The sequence below is a fragment of the Streptopelia decaocto genome (assembly GCF_964273445.1).
Source record: "Streptopelia decaocto genome assembly, chromosome: 11".
NCBI lineage: Eukaryota > Metazoa > Chordata > Aves > Columbiformes > Columbidae > Streptopelia > Streptopelia decaocto.
Genome location: NC_138666.1, coordinates 19987427 through 20010614, shown reverse-complemented (window position 1 = coordinate 20010614; position 23188 = coordinate 19987427). Strand labels below are relative to the sequence as shown.

General features: G+C 43.6%; 2 protein-coding genes across 2 annotated transcripts in view; one reads left to right on the top strand and one right to left on the bottom strand.

The window, feature by feature from the left end:
- MAF (MAF bZIP transcription factor) overlaps nt 1-1400 on the top strand; it is a 185642-nt gene extending 184242 nt beyond the window's left edge. The window contains exon 3 of the mRNA XM_082063119.1: nt 1312-1400. The gene's annotated coding sequence lies outside the window, so the exon portion shown is untranslated. The remainder of the gene's footprint in view (nt 1-1311) is intronic.
- Nucleotides 1401-1533: 133 nt separating this feature from the next.
- WWOX (WW domain containing oxidoreductase) overlaps nt 1534-23188 on the bottom strand; it is a 465117-nt gene continuing 443462 nt past the window's right edge. Inside the window, exon 9 of the mRNA XM_082063118.1 lies at nt 1534-2703. Within this exon, the coding sequence (XP_081919244.1) occupies nt 2515-2703 (189 nt within the window). The 3' untranslated portion in view covers nt 1534-2514. The remainder of the gene's footprint in view (nt 2704-23188) is intronic.

Genomic DNA, 23188 nt, shown 5'->3' with positions numbered 1-23188 from the left:
TCTCTCTGAGTACTGAATTCTCATAAAAGCATGCAATATTTCAGCAATAAGGAATGACAGGGTGTTCATTATCGGTTATTAATGTTTGCCTAAATGGAGCATAAGGTCCAGGCCTTCGGGGGAGTGCAGAGCTCCCAGCATTGCTTAATTACTGCCTCTTCTGAACCCAGCAATGCCAAGCTCTGATGCAAACTCTGCTGTCACAGACCAGCTGTATTATTGTATGAGAGTAATTCTGTTTGGCTCTGAAAAGGAAAAAAAATAACCCATTTGAGAAGGCTGTTGCACAGGTTAATCAGTTTTTCTCCCAGATAAACTCCAGACAATACAAAGAATTTGCCTGTAACCCTCACCTCAACTTGCAAACACACCCAAGCCATTACAGCTTTCAAGTATTACACTGTACCAGCACCTGTGGCACGGCCCTGACAAAACTTACAGGAGACAAGAGTGAACTTTAGTTCTTCCCCTCTCCAATAAAGGCTGAAAAGAGTTGTTGCTCTTTCTGGAATAGCCCCGGTTGGGTCTTTATTCTGCCAAACAGTGCCAGAGCGAGCCCTGAGGACGTGCTGGCGTGGGGAAGGGTGCTGCAGACAGCAGGGAAAGCCGCAGGGCAGCTTTGCTCATTTACTGAAGGCTGTCGCTACACAGGTGGTGTAGCAGCTATAAGCAAGGCCGTATATTCTTTACAACTGCTTTAGGAAAGGCATTGGGTGAGGAAGTTGCCAACTAGGGAGCGGCTGAGGCTGCACTTGGGCAGAAGCTCGAAGGATGCCAAGGGCTTTGAGGGAAAGCAAAAGCCCTCGTTTCCTCTGTACAAAGCCAGTTCAGATAATTCATCCTAGATATGAGGTCAGTGCACTCTGAGTTCCCCCGTCCACTTGGAAGATATTTAATTTCGCACATAGAGACTTTACGTGCAGAGATTTCAACTCTTATGTGCATAGGAGGCTGAACGCCACCTACCTAAGAAGAGCTCACACCGAACTAGAATTACCCATAAACTCAAAAAAAAGTAACGAGTAAAAAAATGGCACTATATGACTGTAAGGTATAGCTGTCACACTGCAACATTGTCATTCCTTACGTAAGCGTGGTGGGTATTTTGATGGGGGGATGCTACGGCTGCTCTGCAAGGTGAACGACTTGATTTTAACACCTGTTCAACCGCTGATCCAATGCATTGTGACTGCAGACAAGAACCATCACGGAAGGCAGACTGTTAGCAATAAATCAGAAATAATGAGGGGGGCTAATAAGCTTCTATTAACAATGTGTCCTTCTATTTATTTGTTTATATTCTGTCTACAGAAAATGGGATGCTGGACTGAGGATGGCTTAGGACAACCCTCCGGCGCGAAGACAGCTACAAAGCACAAAATACAAAAATGAACTTAGAAACAAACGAGAAACAAACAGCGTTTTCTTGGCATCAACAAGAAGCTCTTTATTTTTCTTCAAGTTTTCTTTTCTAAAAAAAAAAAAAAAAAAGGAACTAAGACATTTCCAGAAATGAGACAAAAACTCTTCAGGTGACTATTTGAGCACGCATGTCGTTTTATTGAATTTACATTTAAAGGAAAAAAGAGATTTGGAATGGGATACAGTGTCAGGAGAACTGAGAAACTGTGAACAAAAAAACCAACAAAAAACTTTAAAACTGTGAACTGCGAAATCAACGGAAATACCATTTAAACCCCTGATTACAGCCTGTGTGTTCTTAAGGAGACAACATCATCTTTGCTAACTCAACAGTATTTAGGGAATGGTTTACAACATATCTTTTATTATAACCTTTTAAGAAAAAGCAGAAATATTGAGTTATCTGTGACTTTACCATTTCTGTTGAGATGTCTTCTTGCACCTTCTTGTTCCAGACAGCGCAGACAGGTGGATTTGCAGCCGGCAGTCATGGGCAGCAAAGGTTTCTTTCCTTAATAGTCTCTTTATTTGCCACACCCAATGAAACCCTTGTAAGGCAAAAGAATCAACACAACTACCATCTCCTGATCAATACCTAAAGCCTAATAGACAGTCATTATCAAAATAAAGAGGAAATCCCATATTGGGCTACGTACCTACCCATTAATCAAAACAGCAGCAAATATCTGCAGCATTGCTTTTCTAAAATAAGACAAAAGATGCCTCCTTGGGTTACACTTTGAACAGGCTATAATCAAAAGAAAGGGAACCAAGACTAACTAAGCCCCAGGAAGCCGCATTGTCCCTTTAACCCACGGTATTCCCCATTTCCCATTAGTACTTAACATTTTTCAGTGTGTTGTGACTGCTATTATTTCATTTAACACTGGTTAATCTGTATCGGAGGTATACGGAAACCCTCCAGATGATACGGCTGGACGGGGTCCAGCGCTGGCAGCTCTCAAGCGCGGCGCTCGGCGTGTCGGGTCCTTGCGGGGCTCCGGTCAGCGGGCCCGCCCGCCCAGGCGCCGGCGGAGCAGGCGGCCGCTCAGCTCGCAGCGCTCGGCGTGTCGGGTCCTTGCGGGGCTCCCGTCAGCGGGCCCGCCCGCCGAGGCGCCGGCGGAGCAGGCGGCCGCTCAGCTCCCAGAGCGCGGCGGCGGCCGCCGGGTCCTGCGCGGCGCCCGAGGGCGGGCAGCGGCAGCAGTTGTTGAAGTACAGCCCGCCCAGCCCCTCCAGCTCCGCCGCCGTGGCGCAGTACACGGTGGTGGCAGCGCCTTGTTGCTGGGAAGAGAAGAGAAGGAGGGAGAGAGAAAAAAATACGCCGTATAAATATATATATAGATACATATTTTATCATCATAATTTTGACTGTGGTCCTTTGACGCGGTGCATCGTAGGAAAGCATGAGTGAAAAGCATCCCAGCCGGCAGAGTCACTCGCCCGGTGACAAGGCTGACACCCTGCCGAAGGTGCTGCCGGCGTGCCTGCTGGCCACTTATTTACAAAACATCCTAGTAGAGGGGTTTATTTTCTTTTCCTTTCCTGTTTGCACAAAAGAAAGAGACACTCCCGAACCTCAGTCCCCGTCTTGAGTCTTTCGCCCGTTTTCAATAAAACCTTGTATTGGCGGCAGGGAGACTCTGGCCTGATGCAAAGGGGCAAGGTCTGCCCAGGCAGTGTTTGAAACCAGAATAGTTAAGCTAGGTTTAAAAGCAGCACCTCAACATTTCCCAGCTTCCCTTTGCACCGCAGTAAACGCCGCAGCCCGTGGGCACCCGCTCCCTCGCCCCGACCAGCAGCGCAGGCTGACACACATACGCATTGTTTGTTTGGGTTTTTAAACCTCTTGTACAATATTAACCCGGGCACTCCAATTAAGACCTATCATGTAAAGTGCAATCGGGACCGGTGCCAAACGGGCCCATATATCTTTGATCAACAGTTTCACTGTGGCAGTTGTCACTGCTGCCTTGTACGAATGTCGATCTGCTGCGGGCAGAGAGCGGTTCTGATTTTGCAGAGACACAAGGCATTCCAGTGGGGGTGTTTTGTGTTCTGTAACAACCATTTCTCATGGAGAATTTCAACAGAGCAGGTAAATCAGAGACTTTTGTGGATCAGGAGGTGTTGTTTTTCTTTCTCAGACTAAGTGAATTTATGTTCAAACAGTAAGAATTAGTTCCTCTGAATTTCTCTAACAGAGACTGGAGACCGAGGCCACGGGGTTGGGACAAGCACCCGGCACCGGCCATGGGCACAGGCTGAAAGTGCAGTGCCAGAAGAGCTGGAAAGAGGGAAACAAGCTAGTTTGCTTTGTAAACTATAATTAAAAATAATAGGTGAGAGTGCACAGCAAGACACAACACTAATTTAAAACCAATACAGTTTATCTGGCACCTTATGATTATTTATGTACATCTTAGCTCTTTCTGTGGTAACTAATTATGAGCTGATAGGAATCAGAATAAAGAGGCTGCCAACTATGATTGAAAAAGCAAACAAAGAGAAATTAGATGTTGCCACATTAGGGTAATTTAATGGGGAAACGGAATAGGTTTCAACATCTTGTGATCTTCCTCTAGTCCTTTTTTTCCGGCCTTTCACTGTGGCAGCCAAGGAAACCGGGGTGACGATGGGGCTCAGCCTGCGAGGGCTCCGCTTTGCGTTCGCATCCTTCAGGTGCGGCAAACAGTTTCAAAATGCCCAATTCTCCTTAATTGAGGCGTCTCAATTTTGTGACTGCAGGGAAAGGCACGTTTGCAAGACATGCATTTTTCACAGAAGATGGGATTAAACTGATAATGATGACTCCACAGCTTAGACATGATCTCCCATCACAAGGTAAACCAAAATTGGCTGTATTAAGTATTTTGAGAGGCATATATTTATCAACAGACCAAAATATTTTTAAAGTTAGTATAAGACATAGTAATCCTCTTATTAAACCAATATCTTTTTTACAAAAGAGAAAGTATCCTAAAGGCGGTAGCAGAAATGGAAGAGAGTTTTACTAAAAATAATAGTAATAGAGAACAATAAAATTCCTATGCTCTTTGAACTATCCCATAAAGCTCCACAGCACAGGTATGATCACTATTTTCAGCTGTTTAGAATGATTCAAAGTCCCTGAAGAGTATTATTAGTTTTTTGCAAGCAATTTGACTGGACTTTTATTAGAAAGGTAAAATTAAACTAAATTGCTCAATGCAGAGCGAGAGCCCTTAAGCTATTGCTGAAAAGCAGCTGTTCAGCCAAGCTAAACTCAGGGTAGCTCTAATAGAATTCAGCTCATTTATAAAATGGGAGTTTATCAGAGCAGCTTAAAATCCAACCCAAACAATAATTTATCTTTTTAAATGAGTCAAATTTGATGAGTTTTAAACAAAATTCTCAGCAGGCAGAAAAACATCCCCCAATATAATAGCAGTGCTTTATACCTCCAACACTGACACAACCTAAACTCCAGAAGAAGAGAACAGTTTTCTCTGTGTGAGCATAGGATATTTACTCCAAGAGATAAAAGATTATGTGGCTGGAAGCCCAAAGCACTTTATCTTGCGATGCCTCCAGTGTTTCATGGAGAACTGGATGTAAGCAATGTGCCATTTGCTTTTTGGCTGTGTATATCTTTACTTCTTTCTAAACGTTTCAATTGCGTTGGCAGTTTTGGAAGAAGAAAGTTCAATGGTTGTATCATTGAAAGAAAAGTACCTTTCTTATGACTTAAGAGAAATGCAGTTTAATATTTCAGAATAACGGACAAACATTAACTCATCAAATGCGGGCGCCTCCTTCAGACAGCAAAACTGCAAAGCGGAAGGTAAATCTCAGATTCTCACAGCCACGTAAGCATCTGATTTCCATTGGTGCCCGTGCGCTGGTTGCACTCAGACATCTGAGGCTCTGCCTAAGTGACTTGCCCAAGTACAGAGGGGAACGGGTGTCAGAATCGCGGGACCCAAGTGGCACTTTGCATTGGCAGGACGTCTCTAGCCCAAAGCGTGGCACCCAGGACCCCGTATATGCCAGAGAGCAGGAGGGTCCTCAAGGGACAAATTCCTCCTTTGCATCTACGACTCAGCCAGCACAAAGCTCCAGGACGAGCTGGAGCTGCAGATAACCGCTCCGTTTCTCAGTCAATATTGTTTATCCCTCACGAACACAGACTTTTGAATGACGTCTTTATATGTTGGGCCTTATGACAGTTTAATAACAAGTTTTAATTTTTTGCTCATCAGCTTTCCTGTTCACATATCATCAGCATACGACAGCAGAGGATGTTAGGGAATCTAATTAGTAAACAATTCCATACTGCTGATACAAGATGAAACATTCTTAAACCGATAAAAAGAGCACTTTAATCACTGTTGAATGACTCTCAATGCCAAGCGGTTTGTGCCATGTCAGAACATAATTTGAAGAAGATTAGAGCACTATATAAAAGAATTAATGTTAACAACTTCGTTAAAAAGTGTCTTAAACAATGAGCTTGTCAGTTGTCACAGGCTCTCCCTGATCTATTGTGATTAACGCCCCCCCACCCAACAATTTCAACCGCTAAACGATGCTAAAAGCGCCGGGCAACCTAAACATTTTCTTCTATAGATCCGTCAGTTGTACAGGGTGCTAATCAGCGGAGCTGGGGGTCAGCCTGCCTGAACCTGCAGGAAAGGCAGCGGGTTGCAATGATGAATACACAGGATAAAGAATTTGCGAGAAGCCCAACCGAATCTTTAATCACGCCTCAGTGCCACTTCCCATCCAGCCAAACGTTTGAGAGCTGCCAGGCAAGCACCGCGCCATCAATCTTTCTAGTGTACGTAAAATTACCCAGGAATCTTGTTTTGGATTAAGTTGAAGAGCGTCTTAGTAATAAGGGTTCATCATTCTCTTCCGCAAATCGTTTGTCAGTTTTGTAATACAATCTCCAACTGCAGCGGGGTGGGATTTATACAGCAGTTGCTGTTTATTTATAGTTGAGGCTCATAGATCTAAATTACACATCCTTCCAAAGTCCTTTGTTGAGATGAAAATACTAAGTAGCTAGTAGTTCATAGGCATTTATTTCATAACCGCTAGCTGTCAATTTGTAACTGATAGCACTGAATACAAATTAATATAAAATATCTTAATAGTCAAAGAAAAGGGGTTATTGATATACAGCATAAGGTAAACCCCTCATTAGTATATGCAATGCATTCGTTAGTATTCTAAGATACTATTTATGTTCCTGATAAGAAAACATATTACACAGTTAATGTTTAGTTTTCAGATTTGTTTATTTTCAAATGCATGTTTATTTTATAAAATTAGATCCCTGTTCTGAAGCAGGTTTGCCTATCAAGCATATTAATAATAGAAACAATGCCATAACTTATCTGTATACTTACCAGCTACAAATGACTAAGATCACTCTGAACTCTGCTAAGGGCGTACAGATAGCGGTAGACATTGCCTGAGATGGGATCAGCTGCTTTGAAAAGGAGGTTTTTGTTTTCTTATGAAAAATTAAGAATAAAGGTCGGTTATCGTGGTAGCGCGAGGTTAAGTTTATTTTGAAAGACGGACAGTGGGAAGAGGTGAATTCAAAATGACGCGAGAGGTGAGTATTTGTGACAAGGACCAGATTCAGAGCAAGCAGCTCCAGTGAAATAAAAAGCCAGGACTTCCTTGCAAGTCTTCAGGCTATTCCTGTTATTCACCTCAGGATTATTGGGCAAAGCTAACACATCCCTAACACAAAACTATCAGATCCATACTGATCTTTATACTCTTTATAGCTGTACAACTGCAGTGTGAGGATGAGGTAGTACAAACATATTCCAGATCATGAAACCAGTGGGTTCTCCCAGACCTTCCTTGTGCTCTGTAAAGCACCCTGAAGTGCTGTTCAAATCCACTCTACTAGAGAGAAAAGGCTCTTTACCAGCTACCTTCAGCAATGGCCATTTCCTGATTTGAGGTGAAACAGGAAACCTCCCGGGAATAACAAACAAAATGATACGGAGCCCGTTCCCACAGCGATCCATTCCAAATTGCCCAAGCCGAACTCCAAAGTTACAGCTGCCATCTTATGTTCCTTGAGCCCCATCTTCACCTGTGTAAAGCAGCCCAGGTCCTTTGCCGTGTCCGAGGCACCACAGTTTCGGTTGCTGGTGCTCGGGGCTGCTGCTCCAGCCCGCGGCTCGGCAGCCCAGCTTGTCTTCCCTTCCCTCCTGGAAGAAAACTGCCCTCCAAACGCATTTGTTTCCATTCTGGGATTGCTAACAACCCCCAGCTGAGCTTGTGACGCTGAGTTTTCTGAAAATACACTTACTCCTTTCTCTGTAATGTTAAAATGTTTCAGCAGATGAGCTGAATCATTAGTTTTTCCCATCAAGCCCAAGTCTTTGCAAACAAGGCAGAGTGTGATGACCTCTTCTGAAAAACACTGGTAAGTCTAAAATCCTCCTGTCCTCATTCAGCCTTCAGGATTCCCTCGTATCTGAAGTGCTTTTAGGATCAGACTTAAGAGCTGTTGGGTGGTATCGGCCATGGTGGTATCGGCCATGGTATCGGTCGTAGCTGAGGGAGCTGCTGCTCAGGATCAGGTGTCACTTTGTTCCACCTCCTACCAGGGTAACTCAGTCACTTTTCTTACAACGCAGTGAACAAGTTTTAGTCTGGTGTGGGAGATGACAGGAGAACTCTTCAGCTCCTGCCGAAGTCCTTCTACTCCGAGCAATCCCACATGCACAGTTAGCTTATGAGTAATGCTCAGAATATGTATGTATTAGTCTCCTGTAAGAAAATAGAATTCCCTGATTGCTTTTTCAGCAAGGAAATATGAAATTGAAAGCTGCCTTTGCTAGTTTGGGTGAGTATGATAAACTGAAATAATATCTCTAGCTAAAAAAAAATCAAACTTTGGAGCTGCCAAATATGATCTAAGTAACAAATTGGGCTCAGTTGACTTCGGGTCCCATCTCCACCCAAGTATCGGCAGGAAAACGTGAGCTGAACTCACTCTGTAATTGCAGCATTTTCAAAGGTCTCACCCAACCACATCTAAACCAGAGATTCTCAACCACCTCCCCTTCCCCCATCACCACATTTAAACCAGCAAAGCATCTCTTAGAAGATAATACAACGGATAAACTGAAATCTATAAGGTCTGCTTTTTTTCCTCTGATGTATTCCTTTTTCAATTAATTCCCAACTACAAAGACTCAAAACTCCATCAGCTTCTCTACTTGCAAAGCATAGTTGATTTCAAGCTGTAACTTTTCTTAGTGTCATTAAGACCTCTAGACATTTACAGTATTCTTTACATACATTATAGAAGATAAGTGTGCTATGTTCTTTGGGTAAGGAAACTGCAGTAGTTCACGAAAGAGGATTTGTTTTCAACTGCTGAGACATTGAGACATTAAGTCCCAGTGATTATTTCAACTATTCAGTATATGCAGCTATATTTAACTTACATTCTGGGTTTTAACTTTGCAAAAGAAAATGTGTCCATTGTAATAAATGTATTTTGATAATGCACCATGTTGTTTGTGTTATGCAACACCCCATATGTTCTCAATTATGGCAAAGATAGTGCTTGAAAACTTCCAACATCCAGTGTCAAACAGATTGTCTGCAATCATTCCACAGGAGAACAAAAATACAATACGGGATGTCAAGTCAGGAGAACTAGGTTGTATTTTCTTTTCAACTTCTACTTCCCCAGTGAACTTGGACAAGTCACTTTGACTCCACGTACCTCCCTTTTCCCAGCTGTAAAATGGGAAGAGTACGATTATCTACCCACCTCACAGGGGTGTTGTGAGGACGAGTTCAGATTCATGGAGTGCGTTCATGCTTGGAGCTGAAAAGCACTGTGTAAGTATAAAGTGGTATATTATAAACCATTGTTAAAATGTGTAGAAGATGTAGAACAAGGTTGGCAAAATAGCTGACAAAAAAATGTAGTTACCTTTTAAAGTCACGCATATTTTTCTCCATTGTATTAACTTAATTCTCTAACTTATGAACCTGTCTGCTGCACTGGGCCCCATTCCAGTCTCTTCCCTCTCTCTCCCTGTTTCTTTTTGCACAGCTCACAGAGAACTTGGGAAAACTCTTAATAGCCAAAACAGCACCAAATTATTCAAAACCGGATGCTTTAGGGACAGCCAGTCCTGAAAGGGTGATCCATGGGTTCACCTCACCCTTTGCATATGCTAGAAAGAGCCATGGTTGCATACCAGGAGTGGGATTCAGTTGCCTAACATGGGGTCTTAAAACATCTGAGCCGCCTTAGGATATCCCGTGTGCCCTACAGCTGTCCTCCAGAAGGACACATATTTCCCATGGGTCTGGTATTTTGTTTGCCAGCCCTTCACAGCTATCTCAGATGAAACCATACAGTTGTTGAAGCCAGCACCACTGCCTGTGCAATCCAACGGCTCTCACTGCAGCAACCGCAAGGGAGCTGGTTCCCACGGGCAGCACCGTATTCCTTCTTTTTCCCAGTATCTTATTAAAGTCCACAATCAGCTTCTGGAAGTTGTTTCAAGGCTGACACAGCGCCTTCTCGAGCTTCAAAAGCTTTAATGAAGCACAGGGCTTTACCTTGCCCCACCAGCACCTCGAGGGCAGGAGCAGCAGCTCGCCCCAGCCTCTGCACCCACACCACATCTCCACACACAGCCCTGCTGTGTTTTCTTCTCCTGCCTGCTGAACTCCCATTCACACCTGATTCACCCTTTACAGAGATCACTGCTCCACTGAAGCTGCAGTTTTGAACACTGCGTGCAAATTGTTCCGATCCACTCTCACTTTTCTTCCGGCAGGCTGGTATGGAGCAGCAGTGTGACACCGCGTGCTCCTGCTCATTTCTGGATTTGTGAAAAACCCCCGAGGAAAATTATTGATCTTCATTTCAGAGTGTAACGGGGTAAGGCAACGATCAGGTTGACGGTATTGTGTTGCTGTGCATTGCGTGCCCCCTGCCCTACGTGCCAGCACTGGCCAGTGGAGTGAGAAGCAAAGCGCACGTAAGAGACAGTCCTGGGGCACCACGGCACCGCTATCAGGAGCCGCTCGTGCCTGGAAATCTCTGTCGCTTGCTTTCAGAGATTTTACAGCGTGCATTTCAATAAACATGAGTCCTACCGCTGCTTGTCGGCCACTATCGAAAATGGAAATGCTATGGAGGATATGGGAAATCCTCCTGAAATACAGAACCCTGCCAGGTGAGGGTGGATGCTTTGGGGCAAGGGTCATTTGAAGAACTGGGCAAACAGGTTGTTGACAATAAACATATTCTGCCAACAAGACAGAATAGATATGCTGCTGCAACTAATTCATCAGAATAGGGCTGGCTGGTGTTTGGGCATACACACAGATGAGACTTCGTTGAGATCAATTCTGTTATTAACTTATGTTAACTTGAAATGTTTTATGTTTTTGCTGCACCTAACTTTAATTATAGATATACTTTATAAAAATGTATGTATACATACAGTACTGTATATGCTGTATATATTTATATAGCTTTTTAATACTATTACTAGTCAAAATTTAGACTTTTTCATATGCAGTATTGCAAAGAACGTCATCACAATACTGGCATTTGGCTTCCTCCTTCATTGCACAAATAATTTCTAGACTGCCTTTCATGTCACGTACGAGTGAAACACCCCCCCCTCCCAACACAATGCTTTTTAAGCAAGTGACCTTTTGGGACAAATATTGAACAAGCTGATGGTTTAGGTTTTACAGATAAAGACTCTTTTTCATCTGTTGATACACGCATGCTCATACACACACATTTCAGCAATACAATGCATTGAAAAACCACCGGGTGTTATGATGGGGACATATCATGGTAAGAAATTAACTACTAACTCTGTCTTCCAGAACCTAATTAAGGGAATGTATTTTGCAATAATACAGCTCTAGCAAACAGGGCTCTAAAGCCTAGGCTTAGAGCTGTAAGCCAGGCACTCCTGTATTATGTATGTTTGATTTTCATAGACAGCCTGCTGTAAAGTGTGCCCTGTTAGTGCATCTTTCAGGCTCAAAGACACTGGCCTTGTTAATATTTCATTTAGTACATACTGTAGAGTCTCATTTATATTACTTCTATAATTAATAGTGATAGCTTAGGCACTGCCTTTACAAGGAGAGATCCCTGTATGTTGGTCGACAGATAATGAGAAACAATAGATACTTCATTCACCAGCAGCTTGTTGCTAGTTAGTAGGAAATTATCGTGTGTACTGTTGCTTTAATTGCCAGGGTGAATAACGCTGCCGCTGTGTTAGTGAACATTTTAAAGCACTTGATGCAAATAGACTAGAAACAAAACACAAAAAAATTTACCTTTATTATGCTATACCTTAGCATAGGGAGTTAAAAAGGTATGTCTTAAAACATTTGCGTTCTATCATGCAAATATATCTTAATATGCATGTGCTGACTATTCAACTACTGTATTTTAGGAAATACAATTATGCTGCCTTTCTCTTCGCCTATGTAGACTGTAAATAACTGTAGATCTTTCTCTTGTTTTCCTATGTAAATATATGTAAATACTAACAACCTATGCATGCTGATATTCTAGGCGATTTCAGGTACTTTTATAATCTGAAGGCATGTACTTGAACTGGTTTGTTAAAAAAAGAAAATTCAACTCTCTCAAACCCTTTGAAGCTCATTAGAAATTAAAGATTTCTTACTAGACTGGTTCCTTCAATCTCGGTTGCTTTTTTGTTCATTTTTTGCCCTGCATGGTCAAGACGGTCTCCTTGGACCCACCACCAAGGACTGACAATGGTTTATCTATTGTTCTCTCCCCACCCCAGGACGTGAGTCGCTCTGACTCAGTGTGTGCCCCCTTAGATTCAACAGCGTCCCCCTTTACAAACCCCAACAGAGACTCGGAAAGAGGGGGAGTGTGTCCCCTTTGCTCTGCCCTCTCTGGCTGTTTAATGATGTTTTCAATTTCATTTTCTCAGCCCATGACCCACCCCGTACGGATCTAACACCCCCAGTGCCAGGACTGGTGCCCAGCGCGGTCCCCGTGTCCCTGGCCACGCGGTTGCTCGCTGGCTGTGCTGCCGACTGGCTCGGACACGCTCCCCTCGTTGAATATACTCTCCATGCTTCTCTTCTAGCATGCTTATGACTTTGACAGACTGTGAAAATAATTTGATAAATAGCTTGATAAATTTGCCCATTTCTTCCCTCCAGTGCAGTAACACTGTTTGTGGGAGCCTTTCAATTGAAGGAGTGTGAACAAAAATGAAATTACCTAAGCTTATAAATCAAGCCACCTCCTGCATACAAATTTGGAGGCAAGGTTTCAATTTAGCTCTCTTCTTCCTTCTTTTTTTTTGTTCTTGTAATAAATGAAGATTCCTATGAGGAAAAAGGTAAGAAGAAAAAAGAGACGTATTTATCCCCCAATATGGTAAGGGGGGGCGGGGGAAATCCGCTCTGCGTTATCTATGGAAACTAAATGCAATGACAACTTTTTAATCGAAAGAAAACAGCTTTCATGTCTGAAGATGCTTTTTCCAGAGTAGATGTATAAGAATAAACACATTAATTGACAGGATCTTCGTGACATTTTAAGTTTCTCAAACTTAGCTCAGTGCCTGCGGAAGATCTCTTTCCAGTCCTTGAAGACTCTTTTAAGATGAATGTTTAAAAAGCTGAGCTGACATGGGCATTACGTTCAAGTGCAAGCTATACTATTCTTTAATAGAGGGCGTAGAAATGGTTCATAGGATTATTATCTTTCTATAGACAAAACCCATTACCTTCACACTAGGAGGGAAAAGCTAGTTTTTAACTTATATAAAACGGAATCAATTATCAATATGTTTGCATGGTTTCCCAGCTCTGCTGGATAGCAGGCGCGGAGCGAAACACACAGAGCCATTTGGCAAAAGGGCTCCTTCCTATGCCGGGCTCCTTGTTACACCTTTCATTGCACAAAATCACATCTGCAGAAGCAAAAATAAGTAGCAACGATTTGTATGCAGAGCTTCCACCCTGAATGTCACAAGAGGAGACAGGAACCACATTTGCAGACTGATCGCCCGGCTACTGTTACCTTAGACTTCTTCCCAGTAAAAAGTGAGCACGCCAATAAAAAGCCGTCGTCGATGCAAAGTCAAATGCAGTGGCAAACAGCAGGATGGGTCAGAGCATCCGTACAGCGTGTTGTCTTTGGTGTGGAAGAAAAATGCTCCTCCAGCAACCTCTGCCATATAATCCTTCCCATCCAGCCTCTGAATAATCCTTATGTTGGCTTTACCAGGGGCTTTTCGCAGACGCTTATGTTGCCAGTAGGGAAAGGAAAGCTGGCAGGTTAGTGGTGGCTTTTCACGCTGAAAAAGTCCACACGTGCCTATCACTTCTTCAACTACTACAACTAAAAGTTTTCTCTCTTTTGGTAGACAACATTTAATTTGCTCCAACTCTGTGTCCCTCAGCAGAGGGATCAATAAGCGCACTAGCCATCCTTCAAAAAACTGTGTCCGCAGCTACTTTAGCAGCATATACAAACTCGCATGCACATATAGGTGCAGAATGTACAACGTAAATAAAACATAATAATGGTAATGGTGTTTGGGAAGGAAACGTTCATTATTAGGCTCTTATCTGTTTATCCCATTCACGAGATCTGCTTCCACAAAGCACATAATGATAAATGGCACATTTGCAAATTATCTTCTGAGTGCTGATGAGAAATCAGCAACCTGCGAGTTACCGTGACTTTGAATGAGTACGCTGCACTGCAAGTCTCGGCTGCCCAGATGCCTGCCAAATGAGTGCATTAGTATATTAGGAATCTAATAAATTGACTAACAAGCATTTGATGAAAAATAGCTGTAGCATCCGTTACAGTTATCATCACCGCCAACAAGGCTACCGGGGTTGCGATCGTGAAGTCACCAGCTGCTGATCACAGAGATGTTGCCGTGCTGCGCCCCCCTCTCAGCAGCATCCCCCTCACTGACCGTGCATCGGAACAAACCCCCAGCAAGACACAGGACCTTCTGCACTTCAGCTTCTTCATGACACTGACGAGGATTTAAAGCATTGCCTTAGTCTCGACATTTCCCGTTCTGCTGCAGAACGCACGAGGCAGGGGCGGCGGGGAAAACTCTTCTGACAATCCAGCACCGAACGAGTTTCTCCGCCTGGAAGGAGCTGGAGGAGACACTTTTTGCTATACGGTTCAGCTATACTGTTCAAACACCCGAGACCGCATTCACGTTCATAATCTGTAAACATTAAGCTTGTTAATTATGATCACAAACACGAGGCTAAAGACCACAAGTCTTTGGCTATGTTCACGTTCAGCAGATAGGCACGGCGTTATCTAATGTCATGCAGCAAAACTAGTTTCAGGAGCGGCTCAGAGTCCTACTTATAACTCAGGGTCCTAATAGCAAAATTAAAAGCCAGGAAATAAATCTTCACACAGCACTTCACCTGTGCCATTCACCGCTTTGCCAGATATTTAAGAAGCCAAATTTCTTTTATGAGCAAAACCAATGATCCCCCCTCATGCAAACGTCCTCCCCAACACCTTCAAACCCACAGGACCCACAAACCCGAGTCAGAGTAATTAAACCCCAGGGCTAATTGTGTCCAGAGCCCTGTGGGCAGGTTCGGCTGCTCCCCCCGGTCCTGGGGGTGTCACTGGGGACAGGACAGCACGGGGCAGATTGCAGCTTCGCTCTGCCCTGGCAAAGCCCGTGCGAGTAAGTTATGTCTTTTCAGGCTAATTAATTCTTGTAAGTGCAGTATACCCTTACATTCAAGTTTCAGAAATCTTCTGTGCACTGCCTAATTTGCTTAAAGTAGAGAGGAGCCCAATTCATTATAAATGCCCATTTATCGTCTGCCGACAAATCCCGGTGAACACTTTAAAACTACACACGCGTAAGAAAAGCCGCTTTCTGTACCTTCCCAGATTGCATTTCTGCTTTTACCTGAGACATTTGCAAGATCCCCCAACTCTGTCAACAGTCGCTCTCCAGTTTTGTTTAGCTTATCATCAACAGGCTCTGCTTTTGTGAGTGGACAAGTCATTTGAGTGTGCACCACAGTTATAATGGCCTGACTGACAGCTCCGCCAGATAAACAGCAGAGAATAACAGACACAGGAACAATCTGGGTATTCATTTTGTCCGTTCAACCGGGTTGAAAGGATTTGCCAGCCAAGGGCACAACACTTCAGGCTAATTTGCTCAGCCAAAGCACTGCTGGAGTGTAGGGCTGCACGCAGATGACTGATGTTGGGGAGATCAGCCTCCCCAGATGAGGTACTTATTATTCACCTCTGCCTCACGGGAAATGAAAGCGCTATTTATTCAAAGCATCCATTTGAAAAAGGAAAACATATAGAAATGAACTTTGTTACAAAACTTGAACCCTTCTCACTGCTTCCCCGCTTCTGCAATTAATTCCAGCTTCTTGTCCTCGTCCCCGCCACCCTGCACGCCGCAATATTGCTCTTGCCTTGCTGTTTCCTTCCTCCAAAACGTTTGCTTCTCTTCCTCACATACTTTCCTTAGCCTTGTCTCCTGCTTTGTAGTTTTGATCCCATATCTAACAGCAGGTACCTTTTATGTGCTGCCCATCTTCCATGTTAACGCTATACCCGCTCAGCTCTGCAAATCTCAGAGACTCAACTCTATTTTCACAGCGTCTGCTGTAGCAGTGGGTGCCCGGGATACCCTGGCCGTGTCCCACACACTAAATGTGCTCCGCAGTATTTTGGCCAACCCCAGCCCCGCACTCGGACAGGGGCCACGTGCCAGCGGCGGCCACCGCGCCGTCACACGGCCAGACCAGCGATGCTGTCTTGGGAAAGTTGCCTCTTGCACATTTGAAGCGTCCTGTGTTTAGAGTGACAGAGCCACAAGCCCACCCGCTAATCACGTAAAAATAAATGATGGGTAGAACAGCCAAGCTCGTTCGAAGAAAAGGTAAGCGCCGCTCTGACATATTCCCTCAAGCAAGCAAACAAAATAATAACAGTTTACAGTGGAGGTTTGCAAGTTTGCTTCCGTTAATTAAGTTCCATTTTCCAGCATGCTGAGTCTTAAGTCATTTTCTCCGGGATTGATTTCAACAACTCTTTTCTCCCGCTGAATAGCAAAGGCCCAAGCTGCTCTTGGTGGCAGCAGCAGGGCTCCCCGGGCTCCAGCACCTGGAGCCGAGCGCGGGGTGCACCCTGAGCACCCCGGAGCGCCCGCTGCCCCGGCACGGCGGGTGGACACCGGCTGTGGGACACACCAACAGCCCCAGACACATCACGGCAGGAATGCAAAGTGCACCTGACACTTCTTTTGATCTACTCCTAAGAAGCATTAAAAGGCACATTAATGTGCTGCTTTAGTGCGTGTTCAGTGTGATAGTTGGAGACATAACTGAGCCTTTCACAAAAGTCTAATTGGGGAGAAGAATAAACTTATTGTTTCCTGCTCTGGACATGCGCTCCAGAACATAGGCCAAGTTGACGTTTGCATGAAGTATGTTGCTGTTTTGCATTTTAAATCCAGGCATGCTAAATGCAGATTGAATGATCACTTTGACTATTACTGGGAAATCAGTACAAGTCCAACAGTAATTCTACAGATGCAGTAACTGCTGTTGCCCAGTGGCACGTTATCTTTCTCTAATGCTACCAAACACTGAAATTCAAATATACAAGTGTGTTCGTGTATATTTACATACATATACATAATTGCTCTCTTAAAATATCAAGTGAACACTAATAAAAGTAACTGAGTACGCGGTTCCTGCAGCTGCCTTTCATGCAATTATTTCATATTGCTTACGGAGATCCTCTCACACAAATCATATTCACATTTGGTAACAGAGCTCTGTGCATTGAGCTAATGATACTTCTTGACCCCACCAGACTAGGAAGCACCTCTGCATCTCTGGGCTTTCAGTTCATGTCAAATTTCCTTCGCTCTTTTAAGACAACCACACGATGAACAAATTGCAACAATAAACCAAGCAACAATGAAAAAAGGAGTGTAAAAAGAGAACATTTCTACCTGGGTTAATCAATAGCAGAATAATGGGAGCACAGAAAGTCAGGTGCAAGTTCCATTGTAGAGGTAAGGTGAGGAATGACATTACTGGGGCATCCTAAATTTTGCTGAAGACTGTTTATTCCTTGCTCCTATTTCTATCAACTTAGGTATATGCTTGCACCTTGGGTCAGACCTATAATCAGCTAAACCCTATTTTCTTCTCTGTGCAATGCTCTTTCTTACATCTGTTACGCTAATAATTTATGTGTCCCTAATTAGCTCTATGCAACACCCTCAACGCTTTACCTCTGGAGGGATTAGTGGGTTTAAGCCGCATCCTCCATTTGTCTGCAGCACCTCTTCCCAGCCTCAGCGAGGCTCCTTGGATTGCGTTCTGTGCTGCAGTACTAATGATGCCAAGACTGTCACACCAAGATACGCACCTCCAATTCTTTTGGCAAAGGCAGTCTAATCTGCAAGAACCATTAGCTTCCCTCTCTCGAAGCTCTCGCTCAATCTAACCACAACAGTTGTAATGCAGGGGAAGAGGAGGCTGAGGAATGGGGGCGCAGAGAGCCCTGCTGCTTGGCGCGGTGTCCGAACAGCATGAATCGGCACTGCCAACACACAGCACGTCCACTGCAGGAAAACACCGTCCTGAGCAAGCTGGGCAGGTAGATAGGACAAACACACACACGCAAACAAAACAAAACACCCCCACCCCCCAACACAACGGCAACAACACCAACAAAACAACAATAAAATCCCCCAAAGAACAACAAAGACCCAGCACCAAATGCCAAAAAAACAATTAGGGAAGGTAACTACTCTGGGAACATAATAGATGGATCCAGAGATCTTCTGGATCATGTAGGTGGAAACCCATGCAATGCTGTTCTTTGTGCACAATATTTGTAAAACACGGTCAGTTCCAGCCAGTACCAACGCAGGACTAAAGGAGCTCCTGCCCAAGCCCACACGTGGCACTCAATTCTTCAAAGCCACTTTGGAGCTCCTCCTATCCCAGCTTTTGGATGTCCACATTTTTTCTGACAATAACATGATTTTCTTCTTCCACACAAGCTAATATCATGCCCACTAGAAAGATGGAAGACAGTTTTTCTTAGGGCTGCTCCTCTGGCTACTGTTCAAGATGGTTTCTATTGAACCCCTCTTGAAAAGTGGGGAAAAGAAGGAACCCCACTAGAACGTCAATATCTTTTTGTATTACATTAGAAAATTTGAAATACAAACCAAACATACAGAAAACTCCAGGATTTCAGCTAAAGTACAACAAGGCTCTCCTTTTAAGTTATCACCTCAATTAGACTTTTTAGAAGGAATCTATTTTGGAAATGTAACTTTCGCGACATTTGGATCTGTACCCCTTTCCAAAACTGCAGCAAAGGGACCTAAGAGTACCGAAGGTGCTCCATGCAGAGGCCGAGAGCTGAGCTCAGCACCCCCTGCGGGGGTTTGGGGGCGTCTGGGGCGCTGGAGCTGCACACAGCTCCGCAGGGCCAGCCTGCGCGAGGGCTGGCGCTCAACGACACAAGCACGTGAATGCGACAGGATACAGATCTGTCCCGCTCTCTGCAGCAGGAGGAATGGAAATGTGTCTGGCTTCCAAGCAAATGCACAGAAGATCCTTTTCAGTTGACACCAGCCAGTTGACTCTATCTCGGTATTTTTCCATTTGCTTCACACAAGTAAAAATGATGGTCTGTAACAAGATGTCTATCCCCTGTTTTGCCACAATGCCATATCCTTCTAGGAGAACAGTCTTTTGACAATAAATTTCTATTAAAGTGCGACGCGCTCTTAAGTGGTATAATCTTTTTCAGTTGGCAACATGTGAAATATATTTATGTTCTGTCCAAATGCTGGATTGGAGCTGCACTATCTAACTCTCCTTACGTACTTTTCATCACTTTCTTTGGCCTAGTTAGATTATAGAAGGAAAAAATCACTCAGTGGTGTAAATGATACATACCTAAAGGATTTTTAGCTCTTACTTTCTGACAAGTCCAAAAGTGAATTTGCTGCAAAATAATGAACTTAAGTGACCCCTGCTGACTTCTCAAGGAATGACATTCCATAGGGAGTCCCATCGATGAAACAAACGGTTCAGGGACAAAATTAGTCCATTTGTCTCAGCTCTTTGGACTTTTTCTTGGAAAAGAATAATTCTTCAGAAAGTTCCTGGTCATCTGAAATGGTACTATAGTCTACAGCTTGGCATAATCCATCTAATCATGAAAAAACAGGATGAAGGGTCAGATTTGAACCCTTGCGGGAGCCAGACACAGTTAATTTGTTTTCCAGGAGTATTATCAGTTAAGCACAGCTGGAATCTGAACATCTTATATCTGCCCACATATCTGGCTGGTGCCTTCTGGCCTTCTGCATGATGTAAGGGGCTAATAAAAGGTGGCAGCGCTTGATGTCAGATAGTTTGTCTCTGCCTCGTTTAATCATTCTGAATGGAGTGATGCTCAAGCCCAACTTGCGCTCACTACGGGTCTGCGAGAGGGCTGCTGAGAGCTACTGCTCAGCAAGCAGCTCCAACCCTTGGCAAGACATCTGTCGAGTACACTTTAGCATCCCCACAGCCTCCAAGTAAGAGAAGTGGCCTTCTCAATTTAGAGGCAATATTAAAGGCAGTTGACAGAAATCTTACGTCCCGCTGCCTTTTCTCTCTAGGTTTGCAATCCTGATCCCATTAAAGTCAGTGGGAGCTTTGCCATTGACTTCAATAGACCCAACATTACAAACATAATGTTCAAGATGGAATGAACACAACTGGATTACTCTCAAACTCATTGAAAACCTAAAATCCTATTAGGTTATCGAGGTATCTTAATACTCAAGAGACACTTGAAACGGCAGAGGCTCAGGCGTTTCACACAAAGCCCAGGATGTGTCCAAACGAGGTGGCAGCATTGCTATTGTGCTCGTTAAACTCTTAAAGCACGAGTGAGGCTTTCAGCACAAATCACGTTGTTAGGTCCACTTGACTCCAGCACAAACTTGATCAGAACATCTACACTACCAACAAAACAACTGCAAATTCAGATGAACTTTCTCAGACTTCTCACGACCTTATTTGCAGTGAACTACTGGTTGATACAACTTCATTGTAAACGCAAGTGTTTATCCAATAAGACAGCATACCATCCAGCTTCATTTTCTGTGTTGATGTTTACACGAACCAAGATATCACATATGCTGAGAAGAACTGAAGAATGTGTCATAAGGTGTATAAAACAATCCGCTCACGTAGGCTTATGCTACAAATGGCTTAAAAGCATCCAGGTGTTCTTGTAAACTGTGACAGCAGATCAGATTTCCTTTCAATTTTTCTTAGAGTAGGTATTAGTGCAAGTTATGACCAAGAACTTAGCACATCCATTCAAATTACACCTAAAGCACTAAATCCAGCACAGCAGTAATTTTCTAGTCTTTCATACTTCTCAACTTAATGAAAAGAGACATTAATGTCCCAACCATAGATTAATTAGGTGGAATCATCAAGAATTATTTCCCAGGTATCTTTTGCTAATACCCATATTACCATCGAACACCACCAACCCTGTTTGGAAGGTTAATGTTATTTTGGAAGAATATTTACAGTATCAGTGCTAGAAAACCCAATACCTAAAAAAATCTTTTCCACCTGCAGCGATCTGTCATCCATCCCACACAAGCTTTGAAAGCTTTGAAAGCTTTCCACTATCTGTCAAAACACAGCTTTTGATGCAATAAAGACTATAATTATTGAGCATTTACAAGAAATAATATTTTCCCTCTGGTACGTGTTATAACAGTTGTTAACATGCAAGTATGAATACTAATGCTCCAAGCCCACCTATACTCCTCACCAATGATAAGGATTTTTCTGAATACTGATATAAAGGCAAGTACAATAAAAGAGAGAGATAAGACTTGACACGGGTCTTGAAAAGTAAGCGTCAATCAGAATAAGGTTTTTAGAGGCATAAGAAGTTGATTTGAAGTAGAGTTTGGAAATAAAGCTGGCAATTAGAGCCAGGGATATAAACAGCACTTCTTTTGTGTTGGAAAAAAAAAATGATCTTTTTGCAACCAAAATACAAGGCTACAAGATACGTGAAGGAAACAATACTGAGTGTGCAGCAAAACAAGCCTGCAGATGCCACCCTGGCAGATGGCTTAAGCCCACTGAATTACTGTGTAAACATTTAACGCAAAGTTTGATTTTTTAAGTGTGGAAATTATACAAAACAAAAAGAAAATGATTCCAAGAAGCACTTAAATTAGTAATTTGTAATTTTCTCTGCTAAGATGGCAAAGCTCTGCTGCTTTGCAAGAGTCCTTTGAAGGGGGAATTCTGGAAATCTCTGAAGGAAATTGCACACCGTAAAAGGGAACTCGTCTGAACACACAAAACTAAGCGAGACACTTAAAGGTAAATATACACCTTTCTGCTGCCGCCGCAGCTCCAATCCACTCCAGCTGCAGGTTAATAAAAATCTACACCCCTCCCTGCTCTCCATTTCCTCCTCCACGTCTCGATAACAAAGGCTACGGCTCTGCTCATATCTCAGTAACTTGTACAGCAAACGCTTGTCGGGTCACTTGGCCTCAAGTGCAATATTTGGGCAGGAAAGGCACTAGAGAAAAAGGCTATTTGTGCATAGATACCTTCCAAAAATACCCATCAGAAGGTGGAAAAACCAAAAATACACAGGAAAACGGAGAGTAATTAATGCAGAAATAAAGTGGCTTCTTGTTACAGTGTACAATCTGGATAAAATAGAGTACCTCTGTTGAATTGATGGCTTTGGCCTGATTAATGCCTAGACATGTGTCAGATGAATGTTTTCTACCATTTTGCAAAGACATAGTGCAAAACAGGAGGCTGACGATGGGCACAGGGTCTTATCCTGCTTTGCTGAGTGTCAAAGCCATCTCCTCAACCTGTCCCGAAACAGTGCCAGTTTTTCTTGTGGCTTTAGTGGTGAACAGCCAGACCCCAAGTGTTTCTGACACTGAGCACTGTGCCGGTGTCAGACCTGGCCCTTTGAACACGGTGTCACCGCAGCACCGCCGGCGTCAGTCTGCACAACATCCTGCGAGCCTGCTCACAGCCTGCTGCTGTAAAGCCATTGCTTGCCATTCCAGAACAGACACTGCAATTACGTGGCATGCAGATAGTGCTAATAAAAGAGTAAGTCAGCTTCTTCCTCAAAACCTCCGTTTTCCCAGCTGTCCACATTCCAAGTTCCCCATTTGGCATAATGATCAAGAAGAGCTAATAACTCCTCCCTTTAAGCAGCTTCGTTGTGCCAGGGACAAAATACATTATCATCCCACTTATACCCTAATACAGAGCAATTTTTCATAAGTCTGTCCTCCTGATCTTCACTCTTTCTCTTTTCCAATTCGTTCCTTTGCGCGTAACTCCTTCCAGACCATCCATTCCAAACCAACCACCTTCCTGCTTGGGATTCCCTGATATTGCGACACAGACAATCTGGAAATCAAATTTGTTTAAGAATTACCATGGTGGTTTAAATCCTCCTCACCCTGTAAGAGTTTTGGATCTTACAAACAAAATGTTTTTCTCTGTAACCAAAACCTGGTGTCGACCTCAGAGAGGCAACGGTGAGAAAGCCCCTTGTTGACTGCAGGGCATGGGCAGCTCTGGATTCTGACACCACGGTGACTTCACTGATGACCAGATC